At 38.1% G+C, this 19,104-nt stretch overlaps 1 protein-coding gene across 3 annotated transcripts in view; it reads right to left on the bottom strand.

The window, feature by feature from the left end:
* Positions 1-3,223: 3,223 nt before the first annotated feature.
* The window catches only part of PROSER1 (proline and serine rich 1), a 28,755-nt gene continuing 12,874 nt past the window's right edge, over positions 3,224-19,104 (bottom strand). The window contains exons 7-13 of one of the 3 annotated variants that reach the window (XM_023208871.1): positions 18,495-18,578; positions 17,072-17,150; positions 16,348-16,443; positions 10,898-10,942; positions 5,761-7,546; positions 5,163-5,313; positions 3,224-4,571 (exon numbers count right to left, since the gene is read on the bottom strand). In XM_023208871.1, coding sequence (XP_023064639.1) covers positions 4,449-4,571; positions 5,163-5,313; positions 5,761-7,546; positions 10,898-10,942; positions 16,348-16,443; positions 17,072-17,150; positions 18,495-18,578 — 2,364 coding nt within the window. In that variant the 3' untranslated portion in view covers positions 3,224-4,448. The remainder of the gene's footprint in view (positions 4,572-5,162; positions 5,314-5,760; positions 7,547-10,897; positions 10,943-16,347; positions 16,444-17,071; positions 17,151-18,494; positions 18,579-19,104) is intronic. The other 2 variants (XM_023208869.2, XM_023208870.1) reach the window with 2 other exon arrangements.

Here is a 19,104-nt window from a genome sequence, read left to right as displayed (position 1 = left end):
GCCACCATCATATGCCTACTTCCTAGTAAAGAACTGAATTTTGCTGCCCCCAACACATTGCCCCTGTTTTTTCATTCATTTAACAAATATTTGATCAATTGTATGCCAAAAGCTGTGCTGGAGAATAAAATGGGAAACATGCCTCCAAGAGTTCCAATCTATTAAACTCTTTTTCTACTACAATGCTGTGGTCTTTCTTTATGCAGGGGGCAGGAAGAATCCCGTGGGCGGTTACGGAAACAATAGAAACAGATTTGATACCAGGTTAATTACTCTGCTGCACTTCGAGGAAGTCTGCAGCTGGTGAAACACGTGGAGACTTCCCCCTGTGTGCAGCTGTGACAACAGTAGCAAAATATTTAATCAATACCTTCGTTTCAATCTGCAAAGAAAAAGGTAGAGCCATAAGCTATGAAAGCTGAGGCCCAGGGCCACTGACAAGAGGAGAGGCACCCATGAACTTCAGCTGGAAGGACTTTAGAGGTAACCAAGGCCAAACCCTTCATTTTGCAACCAGAAAACTTCATGGTTTATTTAGTGTTGCCTCCATCATCTTAATCTCTCATTAGGTAAGGTGACACCCACAAATTCCACAAACTGACAGTGGTGGTGTCTACCTTTACTGACTTAGGGAGTGAGGCAAAGCCAAGGTTCACCGGTAGAGGCACATCCCCAGGGCATTATTCCTGGTGCTTAGATACAGCTCTTTACACCAGGGGAGAATTAAATACCCTTTAGAACCAGGGCCAAACACTCAAGGCAAGATTGGCTGCTTGTGTGAGCCAGGAAGCAGGAGAGAATGTTTTGTATCACTACCCCCACTTAAATGATACTAGAAACAGAAATGAATTATAGTCAATAAAACAGGCTAGGTGACTTGGTTGTTTATTTCTCAACGTCAGCTTGGTCAAGAGTATTTAAATATTAGATCAATACTACCTACAATATTTTATCTCAAGTCTGTGTTATCATAGTCTTAGTTTCTTAGCAGAAATAACTGTTTAAGTATTATGACATGATTTTAAACAATCAAAATAGGATGATGTACATTACACGCCAAAAAAATGAAAGTCAAAACCACCATTAGATTCCAGTACGCAGCTACCAGAATAGCAAACATTAAAGACTGGCAAAACCATGTTTAGCAAGGTTGAGGAGCAACTGGAGTGCTCAAATGTGCTGTTGGAAGTCAAGTTGGTACAATCACCTCAAAAACTATTTGGAAGTGTCTACTAAAGCTAAACATGTGCCTACTTTATGACTCATTATTCAATTTCCAGCTAATACCTGAGAGCAATGACTACTGATGAGAGTGAAAAATACATTCAACAATGTTCATTGCCATTTTATTCACAGAATCCAAGATACGAAGTTTGCCCACATCTATCAACAGTAAAATGGATAAATGAAGTTGTGGTATATTCATATTCAAAGGAATATTACTCAGCAAGAAAAAAAAGAGAAAACTACTGCTGTATTATCAACAGTAGAATGGATAAATGAAGTTGTGGTATATTCATGTTCAAAGGAATATTACTCAGCAAGAAAAAAAGACAAAACTGCTGTATGTAAAATATGGATGAATCTCAGAGATATAATAGTGGGCAGAAAACCTTAAAGCGAATCTCAGCTTGACTAAACTTTAGACGGGTTTCTTCCTGACTCTAGGCCTCTAATCTCTTTTCTTAGGGCATTTTCTTAAATAAAAAAGTAAATAAAACAAAAACAACAAAAACAAAATAGTCATTATAAATTCTTTTTTGTTTTTAAAATGTTTATTTTTTATTGTTTCATTAATGGGATATACTAGCTTATATAAACTCTTTCTCTGCCTCTTTGTGATTTAAATCTTTTGAAAAGCCTCTTGCCAGTTTCACAACCCAGGACTAAATATCTCAAGGTCTCAGGAGCTAGCCTTTGGAATATAAACATCAAAGAAAGTAGCACCCCTATCTATCAGGTTCTGTGGGAAGTAAAAGCCTAACTTCAGTGGGCACCTTTCTCTGAGTTGTGAAACTACCTTGTGAAAAGAAAATAAATCTTGGGACCCCAGACTCATTAAGCCAAAGGGAAACATCAAGCTGGGAAATGGGTCACAAAAACCTACCTCCTCTTTTTGGTTTCTGAATAAGATGGTTACAAGATGAAAAGCTACACCCCTCCCCCACATTTTTGCCCACAAGGAAATTCCTACTGACCTCCAAGATGTTTACCCTAAAGCATTTCTGTTAAAATTCACCATAGCAATGTAAATGGATAGCTTATCTTTATAGATGCATCACCCTTCTGTCCACCTGGCACAAACGCATATCTGATTGTTCCCCTGTCCCATTTATCTGTTACCTTATGTAAAATGCAGATTCCCTGAATTTTCCCGTTACCTTATATAAAAATTCAGATTCACTGAGTCAGACACAGGCATGAGTGACTGATTATTTTCCCCCTACCCCTCTCTTACATGAAAATTGTGTACTTCTCAACACCCCACTCTTCTTTAAGACTTTACTCATTCTTTAAGACTTTAATGCCACTGATAAATCTTTCTAGACTCCCTCAGGTAGTAAGATACTCCCCTCACATCTCGTGTTTTCTTAGCACTTGGTAGTAGAAGTATTCATAGTAGATGCTTGCTTCAGATTTACCACTTATTATGTGACTTACATCTTGGATGTAAGTGAATTAGGTTACTTACCCCATATACACATAAAACTAGCCTCCAGGAAATAGTGCAAGGATTCTAAAAACATTCACTTTAAATACACCTTTGAATGGCCAATTATGTGTGAGGCCAGGGATCTCATAAGATGAACAGGATATAGCTCCTCTTCTCAAGGGGCTCACAGGATAGCAGAAATACACCTTGTAGTGGCATCATATTGTATCAAGACTACTCATTCAATATTTTCTGAATGAATGGTCAACACATAAAAAAACACAATATAATCTTTAAAAAAGTTTTATGGGTATAGATTTAAGAAAAACAAATGGCAACTTCTAGCAACTGTTATCAGATTAAACTATAGCTTACATTGTGTGTTTAAAGACATAAATCAGTCTGTTCATGTGTTGGTTATGAAGTTTACATTAAGATATCATTTAAACGAATGAGCAATCAGTAGTATAAACTGAGTTAAACTAAATTTGGATAAAAATGTTCAATTTACTAACTCTAGCACGTATACAAAATTAGAAAGCCTATCCAAGCACTTGGCAAAACACAGAGTATTTGTCATATCCATAAAGTTTATTTTAAAAAATTGTTAAAAACTAACCATACAGGTTTATTAATATACTTAAAAAGTTTGTTCCCTATGTTGAAGTAAAATACATTAGCAACATCTTCCAGACACCGTCTTTATAAAAGTAAAACTTCTAGATCCTGAAATGTACTACAGTAGAGTCTATAGTTTACACTTTTAATCACAGGTTTGGAATTCACTCTCCCTACTCCCCTGCTCCCCACATGTGGCAGTTATTACTCCAAAATTAATGACATTCGCCCGTTATACTACCACAGTCCTCAGAGTACATACTGCGTAATTACTAACAGAGCCAGTCTTCTCTATTTGTTGTCACGTATTTCATATAAGCATTTGACTTAAAGTACAAATAGAAATACTACATCCCATAATTGTAAACATTCACCAGGAGCTTCCATAGTACAGTAAGTAATAGAGGTGGCCCTGGAGTCAGTCAAGTGTCCTTCACTCATTGGATACTGCTGAGATTAGGAGAACTGTTTTGAAGGCAAATTATCCTAAGTCTTACTTGTATTTCTTATAAGGATGTAGTTCTGGATATATACTTTTAGTTGAAAACACCTGAAAGTCATTCTGAAGACTACATTAAGCATCGCTGCCACTTACCTGAAATATATTGAGTTAAATTCAGCAGTATGTATGGTTGTTAATATCAGAAATTAAGAATAACTGTGGGTCTCAAGTTCCCTTTTGTGGATACACATAGAGTACTGAGTTCCCACTGATGCTAATAGGAACCGCTCATGCATACCAAGGGTAGTAACTCCCCCAGGGCCACGTGCAACCCCTAAGTCTGAGGCACAACTATTACTTCTGCCAGTGGATGCTATACAAGCATATTTAAGGCTGTATTCGGCTATAAAGAGTTCAATCTACTCTTTAATACTTTTTCTATGTAGATCACATACACAATTCAAATTTTATAGGACAGGTGAAAAGTCTCCAAACACTTTTTAAATACCATTCTCCATACAATTTATTGTCAGCATATTTACATAGGGGAGTGTTCATACTTGAAACCATTTTTTAAAATGCAACCACAATTTTCAAATTGTTGTCACAATTTCTCCAGCATTATCCTCATTCTCATTTTCTGACTTTTGGCCAGCTTCACATTTGTCAGATTGTTCACTGCAGTTCTTAGGCAATTCTGATGTTGCTCTGAAGGAGAATAAAAGTTACAAGTATTCACTGCCACCCACTTTGGGACAGGCTTGGTTGCAAAGAAAATGGTGTTCCTGGGGCCGAAGGATAACTAGGAAACCCATCAGGCTGGGCTGGATAGCTTTCCAGAGCCGAAGCTGAATGGACCTGATGGAAAGAAGAGCATGTGGGTTTAGCAGAGTGCCAAGTTCATTCAAGCCCACGCTTGCTTCTACCCATGCCACATAGAGCTATTCAGAATAGGAAAGACAGACAAAACTCTGAGTCACAATCAAGTCTGCTCAGTCACCTAAAATTTTTAAGAAAATGTTCAAATTTCTTCAAGGTGAAAGAGATGCACAGAATCGTCATTAAAATATTTAATATTCTCTCAAAAGTCAATAGGTTTTCTACAGCTAATGTGCTTAATGGTCAATTATTTAGCTTAAATTATAGAAGACAAGTTAACATTTAATTGTCATGAATAGATTCTTAAATTTTATCAAGTAAAATCTATAAGCAGGAAGGAAAAACAATTCATACAGATGTCTATATCCTACCACCTTTGTAACTCTCCTGAAAGAAGACAAGCATAATTTGCAAATCTGGGGAGAACTAATCATCAAATCTCCATGCATTCTCCTGAGAGCCATTTTTTTTTGCCACTGTTGGGATATCGCAAATGATACTGCAACATTCTCACTACAGAAGTTAGTTATACATGTTACTATGTTATTTATGCCAGCCATCGCTGCTTACCTGCTGTAACAATGCTGACTGTGCGGCCGCATTATGCTGTAATTCTTGCAAGGATGATTGTGAAGGATTCTGAGAAAACCCAGGGATACCTGGGAGGGACAAAAGGCCTGGAAAAACAGAACTGCCTGCAGCTTGAAGTCCAGATGATAAACTAAAACAATTGACAGAAAAACAAGTTAACTGCAGACAAGACATAAAAGCTACTGCTTCCATATTTGTCAAATACAATCTTAAAACATTAAAAACAAAACAAAAACATTATAATTTATTCCTCTGTTGGAAGGACCGTAAAAATCAGCCATTCACTGATATGAAACTTACTTTCTGTGAAGTATATTATTCGAAATTCAGTAAGTCTGTTTTGCATATAATCCTTTCTGCTGTCTAATAAAACTACCAAATACAAATCCAAAAACTACGTCAACAGGCATTAATATTTTATATATTTATCTTAACGTGGCTCATAAAACATTTTTTTGAGTGCTAAAGTTTCCGTCCAGGAAAACATCGTTTAGATTTTGACATTCATTTGGACGACTTGAAATGTGAACTACAAGTTAGGTGAATAATTTTATCCATTTCCAAAGTATCCACATACCCGGCTTGTGCAACAAGAGCGGAGTTGAAATTGGAACTGAATGCCGAGGCGAATCCTGGGAGGACTGGAGCTGGGGATGGGGCTGTGGCAGCCACAGGTAGTGGTGTGACAGCTGCGACTGTAGATGGTGCCTGCAGCCCCGGGAATGAGGGAAGAGCAGGGGTAACGCTTGGGGTATTAGAGACAGAAAAGCCTGGGTAGGAGGGATTTGAAGATGACAGAGGTCCTTGAGTAACTGAGAAAAGTGAGGGAACAGCAGTAGACAGGTTGAGGGGGAAAGGTGCTGCGGAGACTGGTGCTGAAGCAGAAAGCCCTGAGAGAACAGCTGCCGTTGAGCTGGGATGAGGGAGAGATGTGGAGGTGGCAGTAGTGGATGAGGTGGCTATTAATGACCCTGGGAGAGATACTGATGGATTAAGAGACGGGTTGCCAGTTAAAGGAAAATTGTTGGTCAAAGAAGTAAAAGGAGGAAGAGCAGTGAATACTGGTGCGATGGGAGTGGAGGAACCATGTGGTGGAAGGGAAATAGAAGAAAGGGTATTTGAACCATTTAAATGAGTACTCAAGCTGGAGAGACCTGACAATGCAGGATTAAGGCAAGTAGATAAACTGATGGGCACGGATGTTGAAGTATATGCACGGCCCAATGTCCCTGACAAACCTAAAGTGCCATGAGAGGGATTCCCAGAATGAGACGGGCCTTTGAAGGCCGAGGGAGTAGGACTCGTGGGCTCAGTTTTGATCATAACAGGAAGAGTCGTTACAGCAGGGGTAGATGAAATATGCAGATCTGAGGTACCTGGGTGGGGGCCATGCAAAAGCAGGGCTGAGGAGCCACAGCTAACTGGCGCTGATGTGGAAGCTGATGCAACAGTGGCTAAAGGAGACTGTACAGGCAAAGTCAGGGGAGTGGAAGTTGAGTTAGCTACAGGAGACGGCAGGCCTGGGAACAGGGCCAGCCCTGGAGTGGAGGTCCTCTGTGGGGCAGGGATGGCCGACGGGGCATAGCACTTACTAGGGGCTGAAGCGGAAGAGTCCGAGTTCTGAAGAGTAAGAGAAGACAGTGAAGCCAGCCCACTTGTGACAGCAGAGGATAAAGCAGAGGAGCTGATTAAACTGGTGTCATTGGATGTCAGAAAGCCTTTTAACGCAGACAAAAGAGGACTGTTCACACCAAGTGGACCGGCAACGCTGGGAGTAGAGCCACCAGCAATCACAGGAGTTGGGTTGGATAGGCCTTGGGATGTTGGTGGTAAGGGCAAAGGGAGCCCCGCAAAAACTGATGACAATGAAGCAGAATTTGGGTTGCTGGTAGAAGCAGCAGTAGAGCTGGTGGAAAAGGGGAGACTAGTGAAAGGGGCAGAAGTAGAAGCAAATGTTTCACTGGAACCAAGAGTGGACCGTGGTGTAGGTCCTGGGGTAGGAGTGGCTGGGGTAGGAGTGGCAGAAGGACCTGGCAGTGACACTAGGCCAGAAAAAATGGAAGGAACTGGAGTGGTGGTTGTACTGTGGATAGACGTAACAGGTGCAGTGGGCAATGAAGGGGTTCTGATAACTGTTGGGTTTGGCGTTGATGGCTGAGGTGTGTGAACGGCTGAGGAGACCTGCCCTGGGAACACAGGAAGGACAGTATTCGGCAGGTTCATTCCAGAAACGGTGGCAGCTGCTGATGCTGATGGATGACTGATTGCCTTGACTGGGGATGCAGTAGGAACAGGAGTTGCAGCAGGTGTTGAAGGATTAGAACCATGAGGAGGAAATAGTTGACTTGCTGGGGTGGAAAATGCTATATGGAAGGGGGAAAAAAGGCAAGAATGTATCATCATGCTGAAACATCAAATTTTAAATTAAAAAGCATAACCATCTTTGTAATACTTAACAAATACCAAATAAAAAATGATAGGTACAATAGGCTCTTGTAATGTCTACATTGCTGGGTTCCAGCTCTCAGATCTCTACTCTGGAGCCAGTCAGATTCAGCTGTTGTCTAGACTCTGCTCAAAATAGCTCTCCAAATCACAGGAAGTTTTGAGAAGCCTACAACGTGTCCTTTCATATTTTTCCACTTTTTAAAAATTACAGCATTTCTTTTAATTGTGATTAGTGCTGCTGCACTGACTTTACCTCTAATTCAATCTACTTATCTAGAGTAATAACCACAAGTCAGTCCCCCTCATAGGAGCTTTCAGAACATGGCTTCCCTTGCAGGGCCATACAAGGCTTTCCAGGATTCATGCCCGTCTCTCCAGTACTGTTTGCTGCCATTCTGTGAGTTGAATTTAATATTCCAGATTGTTAATCTGTACAGTTGCCCCGCCCCACCCCCAAACAGTTGCTCATACCGACCACTCTGCACTACATTAAACCCCAACCTTTACCTGGCAACTCCTTTAGGGGCAAAAGCTATGTCTAATTCATCTTTACAGTCCTATTACCTAGCACAGAACACAGCACCTGCATACTTAATGAGTGTCTGCTGAGCTGGATATATCGTAATTCCCCCAAACTACAGTTCCCAGACCCACTCAAGGACTATTCCCAACACTATTTCTAGAGTTTGCTCTAGTATTTTTATTCTGATAAACTCTAAAATAATAAGCATTTTGGGGGATGATGTGGACTCCCCTCTGAATGTATTCAATGGCTATCCCCACCTGTGATAATCTTGGTGTCAAGGGAAACCATGACTTAGGTAGCTAATGTCCTGAAGACAACCATCATCTGATACTGTACCCACATCAAACTCTGTTTCAGTTGTAAACAGAGAATGTTCCTGTTGCAGTGATAACCAACTGAGATCTATTTTCATGGATTAACACATTTTAAAATTTATGTATAATTAAGATTCTTTTGACACAAGCAAGCTGACATGGTCAACAAATACACTATGCTACTCATAGATGGGAAGGGACATTAGGAAGAAAAGGGAGGTAAACAACACACACATAATTCATTTGCACTACGTGAAGGCCAAGGGGTGTCACATTGGGCTGAACAAATTTTGTAGTTGTCTTAGAAAAAAAATATGATTGGAAAATTGACAAACAGTCATATTTAAGTATATAAACTGAAACTCCAAAGTTCTTAAGTCTTGACCATATTAATGGTTGTAAGCAGTGATTTGGTTTCAATAAAATAAGACTAGCTATCATTTTAAACTTACATTACCTATAAAAATGGATTTGTACCTTTTTTGTACTTAATTTCTAAGAACTAGAAGCATAAAGAATATAATCCTAATCTTATGTTTGTAAATAATGTACCAAAAAGGTATTTAAGTCTGTAGGTGTTGGGTACCATTTGCGAATTCACTCTCTTATTAAACTATATGCTGAAGACCATGTAGCTAATGACAAATCTGAAGGTAAAACCAAGCTATCCTAGAGTGTTCTTCATAGCAGCCTCTGTTGGATATCTTTTTATTTAATGAAGCAAAAGCTATGCATGATTAATCATAGCACTTGCAGGTAAAAATGAAACGAACAAAAATTTTAAAAATCCCAACCACATACCATAATAAATAGTACTTTCCAATCATCTAATTTGGTTATTAACCATAAAACACGATCTGTCAAGGCCTGTGCTAAGTTAGGCCCATCACTTCACTTGTCCTCACAATAACTGTCTGCGATAGAAACTGACACCCTCATTTTACAGACGGGCAATCTGAGGCTTGCTATATGACCAAGCTACCGGATAAAAGATCATGCAGATACTATATGGTGGAGCCAAGACTTGAGCCTGGGTCTTTCAGACCCACATCTTTAACTGCTATACTAGTTTGTCTTAGTTTCTTTTCTTTCTTTTTTTTTTTTTGAGACAGAGTCTCGCTCTGTTCACCCAGGCTGGACTGCAATGGCGCGATCTCGGCTCACTGCAAGCTCCGCCTCCTAGGTTCACGCCATTCTGCCTCAGCGTCCCAAGTAGCTGGGACTACGGGAGGCCGCCACCACACCCGGCTAATTTTTTGTAGTTTTAGTAGAGATGGGGTTTCACCGTGTTAGCCAGGATGGTCTCGATCTCCTGACCTCATGATCCACCCACCTCAGCCTTCCAAAGTGCTGGGATTACAGGTGTGAGCGACAGCACCTGGCCAATTTCTGTTTCTTAATATAGTTCCAAAAGGAAAAAATAAAATCTTAATCATGCTAACATCATACAACATAGGAAAACAAAATATGCTATTCCTGCCACTGGTACTTACAACAACTAACCTGATTACTCCCTTCAAAAACAATTGAACATAAAATAATAAAGTTGAACATAACAGCTGAAGTTTCTTCAATCTCCTTTTCACAGGAGTTAAATTTCCTGTTCAAGGTCACAAAAGTAGGTGGTGGCAGAGGCAGGATAAGAAACTGGATGTCCTGACACTTCACTTAGTGTTCTTTACACCCCACTCTGCTACCTCCTTTAGAAACCACCAGCTGAGAAGCATCTGCTAGGCACTGTTCTCAGGGAATGGAATGCTCCCACTGAGACTCCTAACTATGTACTACAATGGTCAGGCTATTGTGATACTTTGCTACACAAGAACGGATGTCACTTTTTGTCTCATACAAGAAAGTCTCTCCTGCCTGACCACACAGATCCTCACCTAGGGGAAAAAATACATGGCAGCACTGCTGCCATCTGGAGGCACTATGTAGGACACACTTCATTTTCATTTTTCAATTCCATTTTCTGCTTTGGTGCCCCTTGTTCTTTTCTATATTAAGATATGCTTAATAATACTTATTGAAATAATGAACTCTAAAAGTAGAATCTAACTAGCACTTGTCAAAAAGGATTTTTATCATCCCATGTGTTTATATCAAAAACAAATGAGGTTTCCAGTATCACAGAAAGTAAAGTGAATGTGAATGCAATGCTACGTAGTACTTAGATTACACTGCAAGTTTTGCAAATTGTATAAAAGTCCTAAGATTAATTTTAAGTCCAGTTAATACATGCATTTCATGTTATGTATATAATATGTAACACTGGTAAACCACTGTTAACAAGTTTGAATTATATTCTTTAACCAGAAACTTTCTCTAAAACATAACAATTCCAAATATACTCAAATTATTCTCAGTGAATAACAGAGCAAACCATGACAGATATCCGTTATCTCTGGATCAAATTTGGTACTTACTTTGATTCTGTATAGGTTTTGACTGATTGGAAAGGTCTTCATTCTCTACATAAAAATAAATAAAAGTTCATTTTAAACTTTAATCAAATATTTGCCACCATAATAAACATATATTTGTATAAAAAGAAAAACACAGGATATAAATACATGTATACCGTGTTAGAAAAAAATGTATGCATATGGAAAAAGAAAGGAAATGAAAATAGTAATAACTCTACCATTATTACTACTAATACTTCACTACTGTATCTGAAGACTAAGAGGATTACCAGCAACTGAGCAACTGCTCTTTTCTCCCCTAGCACCTCCACCTTAGCTTGTCAGGTTTTAAATACACACTGTTATTTTTACATATACACTCAGTATTCAAGAACACTTTCTGCAAAGATGCTGGCCTAAGGGTGCCATCCAGAAGAAAGTGTACCCTGCAGCTGTAGTGCAGCGAGGACCACTATCATTGGCTGAGCTGACAGACAGATCCTCTGAGTACCAGTGCCTACGGGAGTGGGAAGGTTGAGAAGTGAAAGGTGGCAGCTGGATGAATGAGTGCAGAATTCACTGCCATTCACTGTGGATTGCCCAAGCCAACAGAAAGAAACTGTCCTGCCCATTTGCTGTACTCAGCTCTGGGAAAGGCCCTATATTAGGAACTGCCATGGGGAACTAGCCTAGTTGAGGCTGACTTGAAGCTTGTGAGACTGACAACCTAAAGCACACCCCTCAAGGGAAAGAAGCTATCCAAACAGCCCATTAGCCAAGGATACAAAGGGAGAAAAATGTACCATCTTATGGCTTGACAAAAACTGCCCAAGAAACCAACACTGTGACAGGCATACATACGTCCTGGTATAATGAGCAAAGTAAAACCACAGCTTGTTTAAGGAATTCATGAGCTTGACTGAGCTGACAACAAATAACCACCAGAACAATGGAGATTTAATGAAAGAAAAAGGACTTTTAAAACCTGACACACATACACACACACACACACACACACACACACACACACACACACACAAACTACTGGGAAATTAGCCTTTTACATATAAAAATCTGATTCCAAATTAATAAATGGAAAGAATAATAAAGATTAGAAATGACTAAAAGTTAAATAATGGTTGGAAATAAGAAACAAATATCACTTAGAATGCCAAAAAAAATTTTTAATGGAAAAGATGTCATAAATGAATAGGTAATAGGCTTAGAAGGCAAATACAGAAAATGTAAAATAAGAGCAACAGGAGGAGGGGGAAAAGAGCAGAGGAAAATGCAACAATTAAAGGAATAAAAACAAAATTTTCCTAAGCTTTAAAGACTTGAGTTTTCACATCAAAAGAACTTACAGAGTGCCAGAAAAGATTAATGACAAGATACACACCTCAACATACTGGTAAAATTTCTGAAATCCAAAGATAAAAAAAATTCTTTGTAAGCTTACACAAAGAGACCAAGTTCCCAATAAAGAAAATTATCTGGAATTGAATTTTCCATCCACAACATGTGTCCTTTCTGAAAAAATTTCTTAAAGTCATTTTCTACCAAAAGAAAATTAGAACAGGCATATCAAGACAAGGAATAAAACAAACAGAAGAAACAGTAACAAGTCATGATCAAAGGCAATTTTAAAGAAATTAGGTATCAGAAGCAAAAATGTCTAGTATCCCAACAAAACACACAAATTGATTTTAGAAAGGAGAGGCTGGGCGTGGTGGCTCATGCCTGTAATCCCAGAACTTTGCGAGGCTGAGGTGGGCGGATCACCTAAGGTCAAGACAAACCTGACCAACGTGGAGAAACCCCGTCTCTACTAAAAATACAAAAAAAAAAAAAAAAAAAAAATAGCCAGGCACGGTGGCACATGCCTGTAATCCCAGCTACTCAGGAGGCTGAGGCAGGAGAATTGCTTGAACCTGGGAGGCGGAGATTGTGGTGAACCAAGATTGCGCCACTGCACTCCAGCCTGAGCAACAAGAGTGAAACTCCATCTCAAAAAATAAAAAAACAAAACAAAAACGAAAAGAATATGGAAGTAAAATGATATACAGAAAGTTTTACGTTTTTGTACACTGACAACCATTAAGAATAAGAAGGTAATAGTTGGCGATATTAAAGAAAATTTCTAAGTTTGGGTGGGGTCAAGGAGAGAACAGTTGTTAAAAAAACTAAAATGGCAATTTGACCAATACAATTTAGCAAAGGTCATAAAAACAAAACTGGAATAAAAGAATAATGAAAATAAAAATGGAAGAACTAAGAACAAATGTGTAGTATTTATTATCATTACAAATTCCTATTAAAAGTCTAACAGGCTTAAAAATAAAAATTCAGCTATATATAATTGACAAACCAAGCCAATCTACCAAATAAAATCATAGGGGAAAAAAGTTTAAAATAAAGGTACAGGCAAAATATTTTTTATGAAATAAAAATAAAAATAAGTCAGGACAATATTATCACTCAATAAGACCTAGGAAACAAAGAAATATTTTATAGTAAGACTATAACTCAGCTGATATTATTTTATAATTTATTTTATAAACAAGTTTATTTTATATATTTATTTTATAAACTCAAGAGACTTAAAAAAAAAAACTAGAGAGGGTAATTAGTAATAAGCACCTAGAAATGAAACATTCTATTTATAATTGTAACCAAAAATATCTCTAAATTCTATAGACAAATTTAAGGCATAGAACCTGCATGTAGGAAACTACAATATCCTCTTGAAAGGAATAAAGTAAACCCTGGGGAAGAAAACACTACTAGCTTGACATGATATAAAGATATACACACATAACTGAAAGGTAAGACTTACTATCATAAAAATGCCAATTCTTCTGAAATTATTATATCTCTCTCTTTCTCTGTACACACATACACACACACACACACATTGTTTTAAGTTGCAGAAAATGATCTTAAGGTTAAGATGCAAGATTTCTAACGATAAGAAAAATACAAAAATAAGTAAGGGGGAGCCTGCCTTATGAAACATTAGAACACACTACAGATCTGCTAGTAAAATTAGTATGATATAATCATAAAATAAAGTTAACTACAGTGGAATTTTAATAAAGAACTCATACCTATGTGTGTATGAAACTTAAGATAAATGTGGTATTTCAAATTAGTGGGGAAGACAGATTAATCAATGGTGCTGGCACAACTGGCCACCATTTGGGGAAAAATTAAGATGAACTTCTATTTCATCCCCTATATGAAATGAAATTCCAGATGGAGTAGGTATCTTCTAAGAGCTAGAATATCTGAACTACCCTGGGATAAGAAGATCTTAACCAAGGCAACTTGGTTCCAGCTTTGCTTTCACAGCCTGTTTTTGTCTAGGCAAAAGTGTAAAACTCAAAACTCTAAGGGCAAAAGGTACCACAACAAAGGGCAAGAAATAAAATGATAAATTTTGGAAAAAATGTTTTGCAACTTTCATCAGTGTACTCAACAGAATCCATGCCTGGCTAGTAAAAAAAAAAAAATAATAATTATATACTATTGAGCGACTGTAAAAGTCTCTAGGAAGGACAAGAAAATAATTAAGCTCTATTCCTACCACACACACATATAAAAATATGAAGGGTGGTCGAACTAAAAGCTATACCTTTAAAAGAACAACTATAAAACTAATTAGAGAATATACATGATATTTTCATATTGTTGGGGTGAGGAAGAATTTCCTAAGCAAAATACAAACTCATGAGTAAAACAACAACTGATATAAATAAAAATTAATTTTTTGTTAAAAAACAGAAACAAAAATGTAAGCTAAATTAGTCTACCAGATTGACAAAGTTAAAAAACTGAAAATCTTCCATGCTGAAAGGGTGTCAAGAAACTGTATTCTCACATACTCTTACGGACAGGTATAAACCGGTATAGGGTTTTTGGAGAATAGTTTGACAACATATAGGAAACCATTTATTCTTCATATCCCATACTACCAAAAGACCCAATGAAAAAGGTTGGCCTGGCAAGTGTTGGGGTGTTTTAGTCCTTTCTCACTGCTTTTTTATGACCCCTTCCTCTCCATGGTAGGAGTAATTTACCCAAATGGTGGCATTCATTAAGTCAATGATACTTCTCCATAGCACGTCAAAGTTTTGCCACTCACGAGAAATAGTTCTTTTTCCCATAACTAGCTGGTGTTTACATAGGCAGCCCAAGGCCACTCAAATGGAGTCTTTATGTCATTAGCAAAGTGAATGGGGAGACAATCATGCCAACTGGCAGTGGAACTTAGGCTCCAGCGGGCTCAATTCCAGCTCCTGCCCTACCTCTGTGAGGCACGGGGTGCCCAATTCACCCCCTCCCCAAGTAATTACTCTTCTAATCTGCATGTGATAAACTGCCTTTGCGCAGAGTCTTCTTTGCTATCCCACTGTCAACTCCTACATATTCATCCATCAATTTCAGTTTCTGACAATTCCTTTGCTGAGTCAGAAAGGTGCCTACCCTAGTGTCCAAAGATTCTTCTTAAAAGTTTGGAGGCAGAAAGTCCTCCAGCTCTCTTTACTCTGGCACTTAATAAAGATCCTCGGAAAAAAAAGTTGATACTTTTATCTCTCTTGGGTTCTCTGTGCACACATTCTAGCATTTCCCAAACTTGCTTAAAGAACCACCAGATCATTAAAAAAATAAAATAAAAACACCAGGCAACCCCACCACAATACACTGAATAGAATCTCTACAAGTGAGGAACTAAGGATATATTTTTAAAGTGCCCCAGGTAGTTCCTGGCTACAGAGAAACCACCTCATTGTTGCTTTGTCATTCCTCATATTTGATTATCAGTCTGTTTTTACCCGTGTCCTCCTCAACTTAATTCGATTAAATGGCAGCTTCATTACTGGGTCAACAACCTTTAGCAGTATATTAAGCAAGCAGCTCACATTTACCTTAGCAGGGCTGGTTTGGATGCCTCTCCTATGAGTTTCCATAGCATTCTAACCCTATCACAGCACTGATCATTCCAACTTATCTCTTTGAATCTCAGATGCCACTTGCTATAAATCACATTCTAATTACAGAGAAATTAAACTATAAAAAATGTGCAATTCAGAACCAATAATGTAGAACATATTGAAATGGCCTTCTCTTCCTCATCTGTATTTTTTCACTAGACTCTTTGCAAACATGACTCTTTGTGCACCTCTGTATCCACAGCACACAGCACATGATAGGATCATCTAATATTCATTAAATATGTTACTGAATAAATGCTATTAAAATGTTATCCTATACTATAAATAGAGAAAGTGAAGTCCATCAAGACTACGAAAACTATCCAATATTACCAAGGATTCACTTCCAGATCCTTCAGACTCTTGAGCTTGTGTTCCCTCTGTTGGAATATTACGTCATGCCAACAACTGTCCCTTCCAAGTATACATTTGTGTATGAGTAAGTTACTTAAATACTCCCAAATAACATGACTTTACCTGTTCCTACAGGATTAGGAGTATATGGAGGTGGAGGGGGCGTACCTGGAGTTATGACATTGGCTAATGGTACCAGACCTGCATGGTTATAAGCACCTAAAATAAAAACACAACAGAAAAAAATATAAGTTAGCACTGTTCTGTGACTAGTATTGTTCTGTGACTAGGAGTTCAAACTATATTAATGCAGCTATTCATTATAAAAACTCCTATTTAATAGAGTTGATTTTAGATAGAGGTCTAGGTCTAGAGTTAAGTGAAAACTGACACCAAATGAAACAACCAGAGATTCCTATTTCCCACTGCATGCTCATTGCAGGGATAAGCTCAGTGAATGGCATGGCAGGCAGACTCTGCTATACTTAAATTATTTGTCTTTCCTGCCAAACACATATACTTGACTTTTTTAAGTTAAATGCATTAATGACGCCTCTGAACACCAACTACCAAAAAAGGAATTCAAGATGATTTACCAAGTGAAACTCATAAATAATGAATGACTAAAAGTAATCTGTAATTTATCATAAAGAAAATATCCTAAATAAACAGTCTGCTACAGTGTTCTAGGCCAGGACACTACTAACTAACTATGGGCATAATTAAGCTCACAGTAGCATATCAGAGGTGCTACAGATTTCCCAAGCACATAGACCAGCACTTACTTTCAATTTAATAAATAAACAGCAAAAAAGAAAAACAAGTAAAAAATAAGGGAACTCCTTACTTGGTGCAATAGTTGCATGTGGTCGGCATGGAGGTATTGGATAAGGAACAGGTTTATGTGGATTATATGTTGAAGGAGGCTAAAAGATGGGGGAAAACACAGCAGTTAGAAGAAAACCAAATAAGCCGTCTCCTTGGCAACTTGTCTTTCAAAATATTTAGTCCTAATATGCTAAAAATGTCCCAGCATACCAACTACTGGACTACATGCGATGACAAATGACGGAAATTTCTTTGCTTTAATAAATGTGGTTGCTATTAAATTCCAAACATAGATCTTGCCAAAGATGGTCACAAAGGTGTTTATTTTTAAAAATCATCTCCAATAAGGGGTTAGACCTCATTGTAAACAGCAAACTCCTCCTAGGCCCAGCCTAAGTTAAACCAAGAATTCCTGTTTCCTCCTACATAACAAAGACAAGAAAACGTCTAGGTTTTACAATCTCAAATGACGCAAGAACTCCCAGTGGCAACATCCTCCTAAAGTGACAGGAATTCATCCTCATTCCCACCCTCTTTTCTCCTTTTGGAAGAAAAAAGCACTGTTTGCTTTAGCATTTGGCATTCTGACAACTCTAGTAGAATGTAGACTGGAATCCGGAATTCAGTATGTTAGTTGTTCCACCCTTTGAAATCCATAAATCCACCAATACTTATTTTACAGTTGATGGAGCTTATCTAAGTAACAAGAAGCATTTAAAGAACTGGTCTTTAGAAAACTGGAAGTACCTGAAGCTAAGCTAAATAAATGCTCTACTTTACACCTACAGAGAGAGCCTGTGCATGCCTGCGAGGCAGGGGAAAGGATCTCACGGTGGTAAGGTAGCCAGATTATTTCCAGCTCCCATAATTGTGGCCCTGTCTGAAGTCTTGTGCAAGAACCAGGATGTGTGACTATTCTGCCATAAGCTACTCCACTGGAGTTCTTGTCATGTGGACGGGCAGGTTTTGCAAGGTGGTTGTATGCAGGCCTCTAGTACTTCAACTCCAAAGATCCTTCAACCCATAGGGTTGTCTTCTCCTGTCCTGTTTACAATGCAATCATTATAATCACTATCTTGTAAATACTTTCAACCTCCTAGCTTCACTGTGGTTTCACTAACACTAATTCAGCTAAACTACAAACTTAGTTAAAACAAACTCTCTGCACTCCATATCTGCAACTGAGCAGCTGAATGCGTCTCGAGAAAAAAACTGAAAGCAATTTGACTGATTTTACTTTAACATAAAAAGCTTAACCTCAAAGGGGCTCTTAATATTGTTAAATATTTGTATTTCCCTCAACCATTCACTCTCTCTCTCTCTCCTACAACTTCTAGAATACTTCAAACTTTGCAACACAAAAATAAAATTTATGCTTTGAGTAAAAAGAAAACTTTAAGTAGGAAGGAGTTTGGGCTTGTTTCATCCTTTTCTAAACATACTGGTTTGGATGGTCCAAGAATTCGTGCAGCTATTCCTTTGCCTTCATTAGTACATTCTTCGCCATCTTTTTTCAAAGGAGTTCCCTATTTAAAAAAAAAAAAAAGAATTCAAAATTAAAAACAAAACCCCTCAAACCAATAATAATAACCAACCTCACTGGATTACACTGAAGAAAAGGACTTGGTAAGAGGGTAAAGACTTGCATTCCCATTTCAATTCTGCACCGCCTGGCGGCATGACCCTGATAAGGTCCTCAATCCTCCTAGGCTATGGAACTCTCGTATTACATGCAAAGGTACTCAGAAGTGAACACGAAAAACACAGAATGACAGGAAAAGATCAAGTATCCAGAGGGACTGGTTCTAGGGCCTCCCTCATAGATACCAAAACACATGGATGCTCAAGTCTCTTATATAAAACGGCATAGTATTTGCATATAACCTCAACATATCCACCCATCTACTTTAAATAATCTCTAGATTACTTACAATATCGAATACAATGTGGATGCTATGTAAATAGTTGTTATGCTGCATTGTTTTACTATATTATTGCTTTTTTTGGAACACAGTATGTTCTAATTTTTTTTCCTTCACAAAAAGGAGCAAT

This window comes from Piliocolobus tephrosceles, chromosome X (assembly GCF_002776525.5).
Source record: "Piliocolobus tephrosceles isolate RC106 chromosome X, ASM277652v3, whole genome shotgun sequence".
Lineage (NCBI taxonomy): Eukaryota > Metazoa > Chordata > Mammalia > Primates > Cercopithecidae > Piliocolobus > Piliocolobus tephrosceles.
Note: the sequence above shows the minus strand (reverse complement) of the source record. Positions and strands in the feature narration are given on the sequence as shown.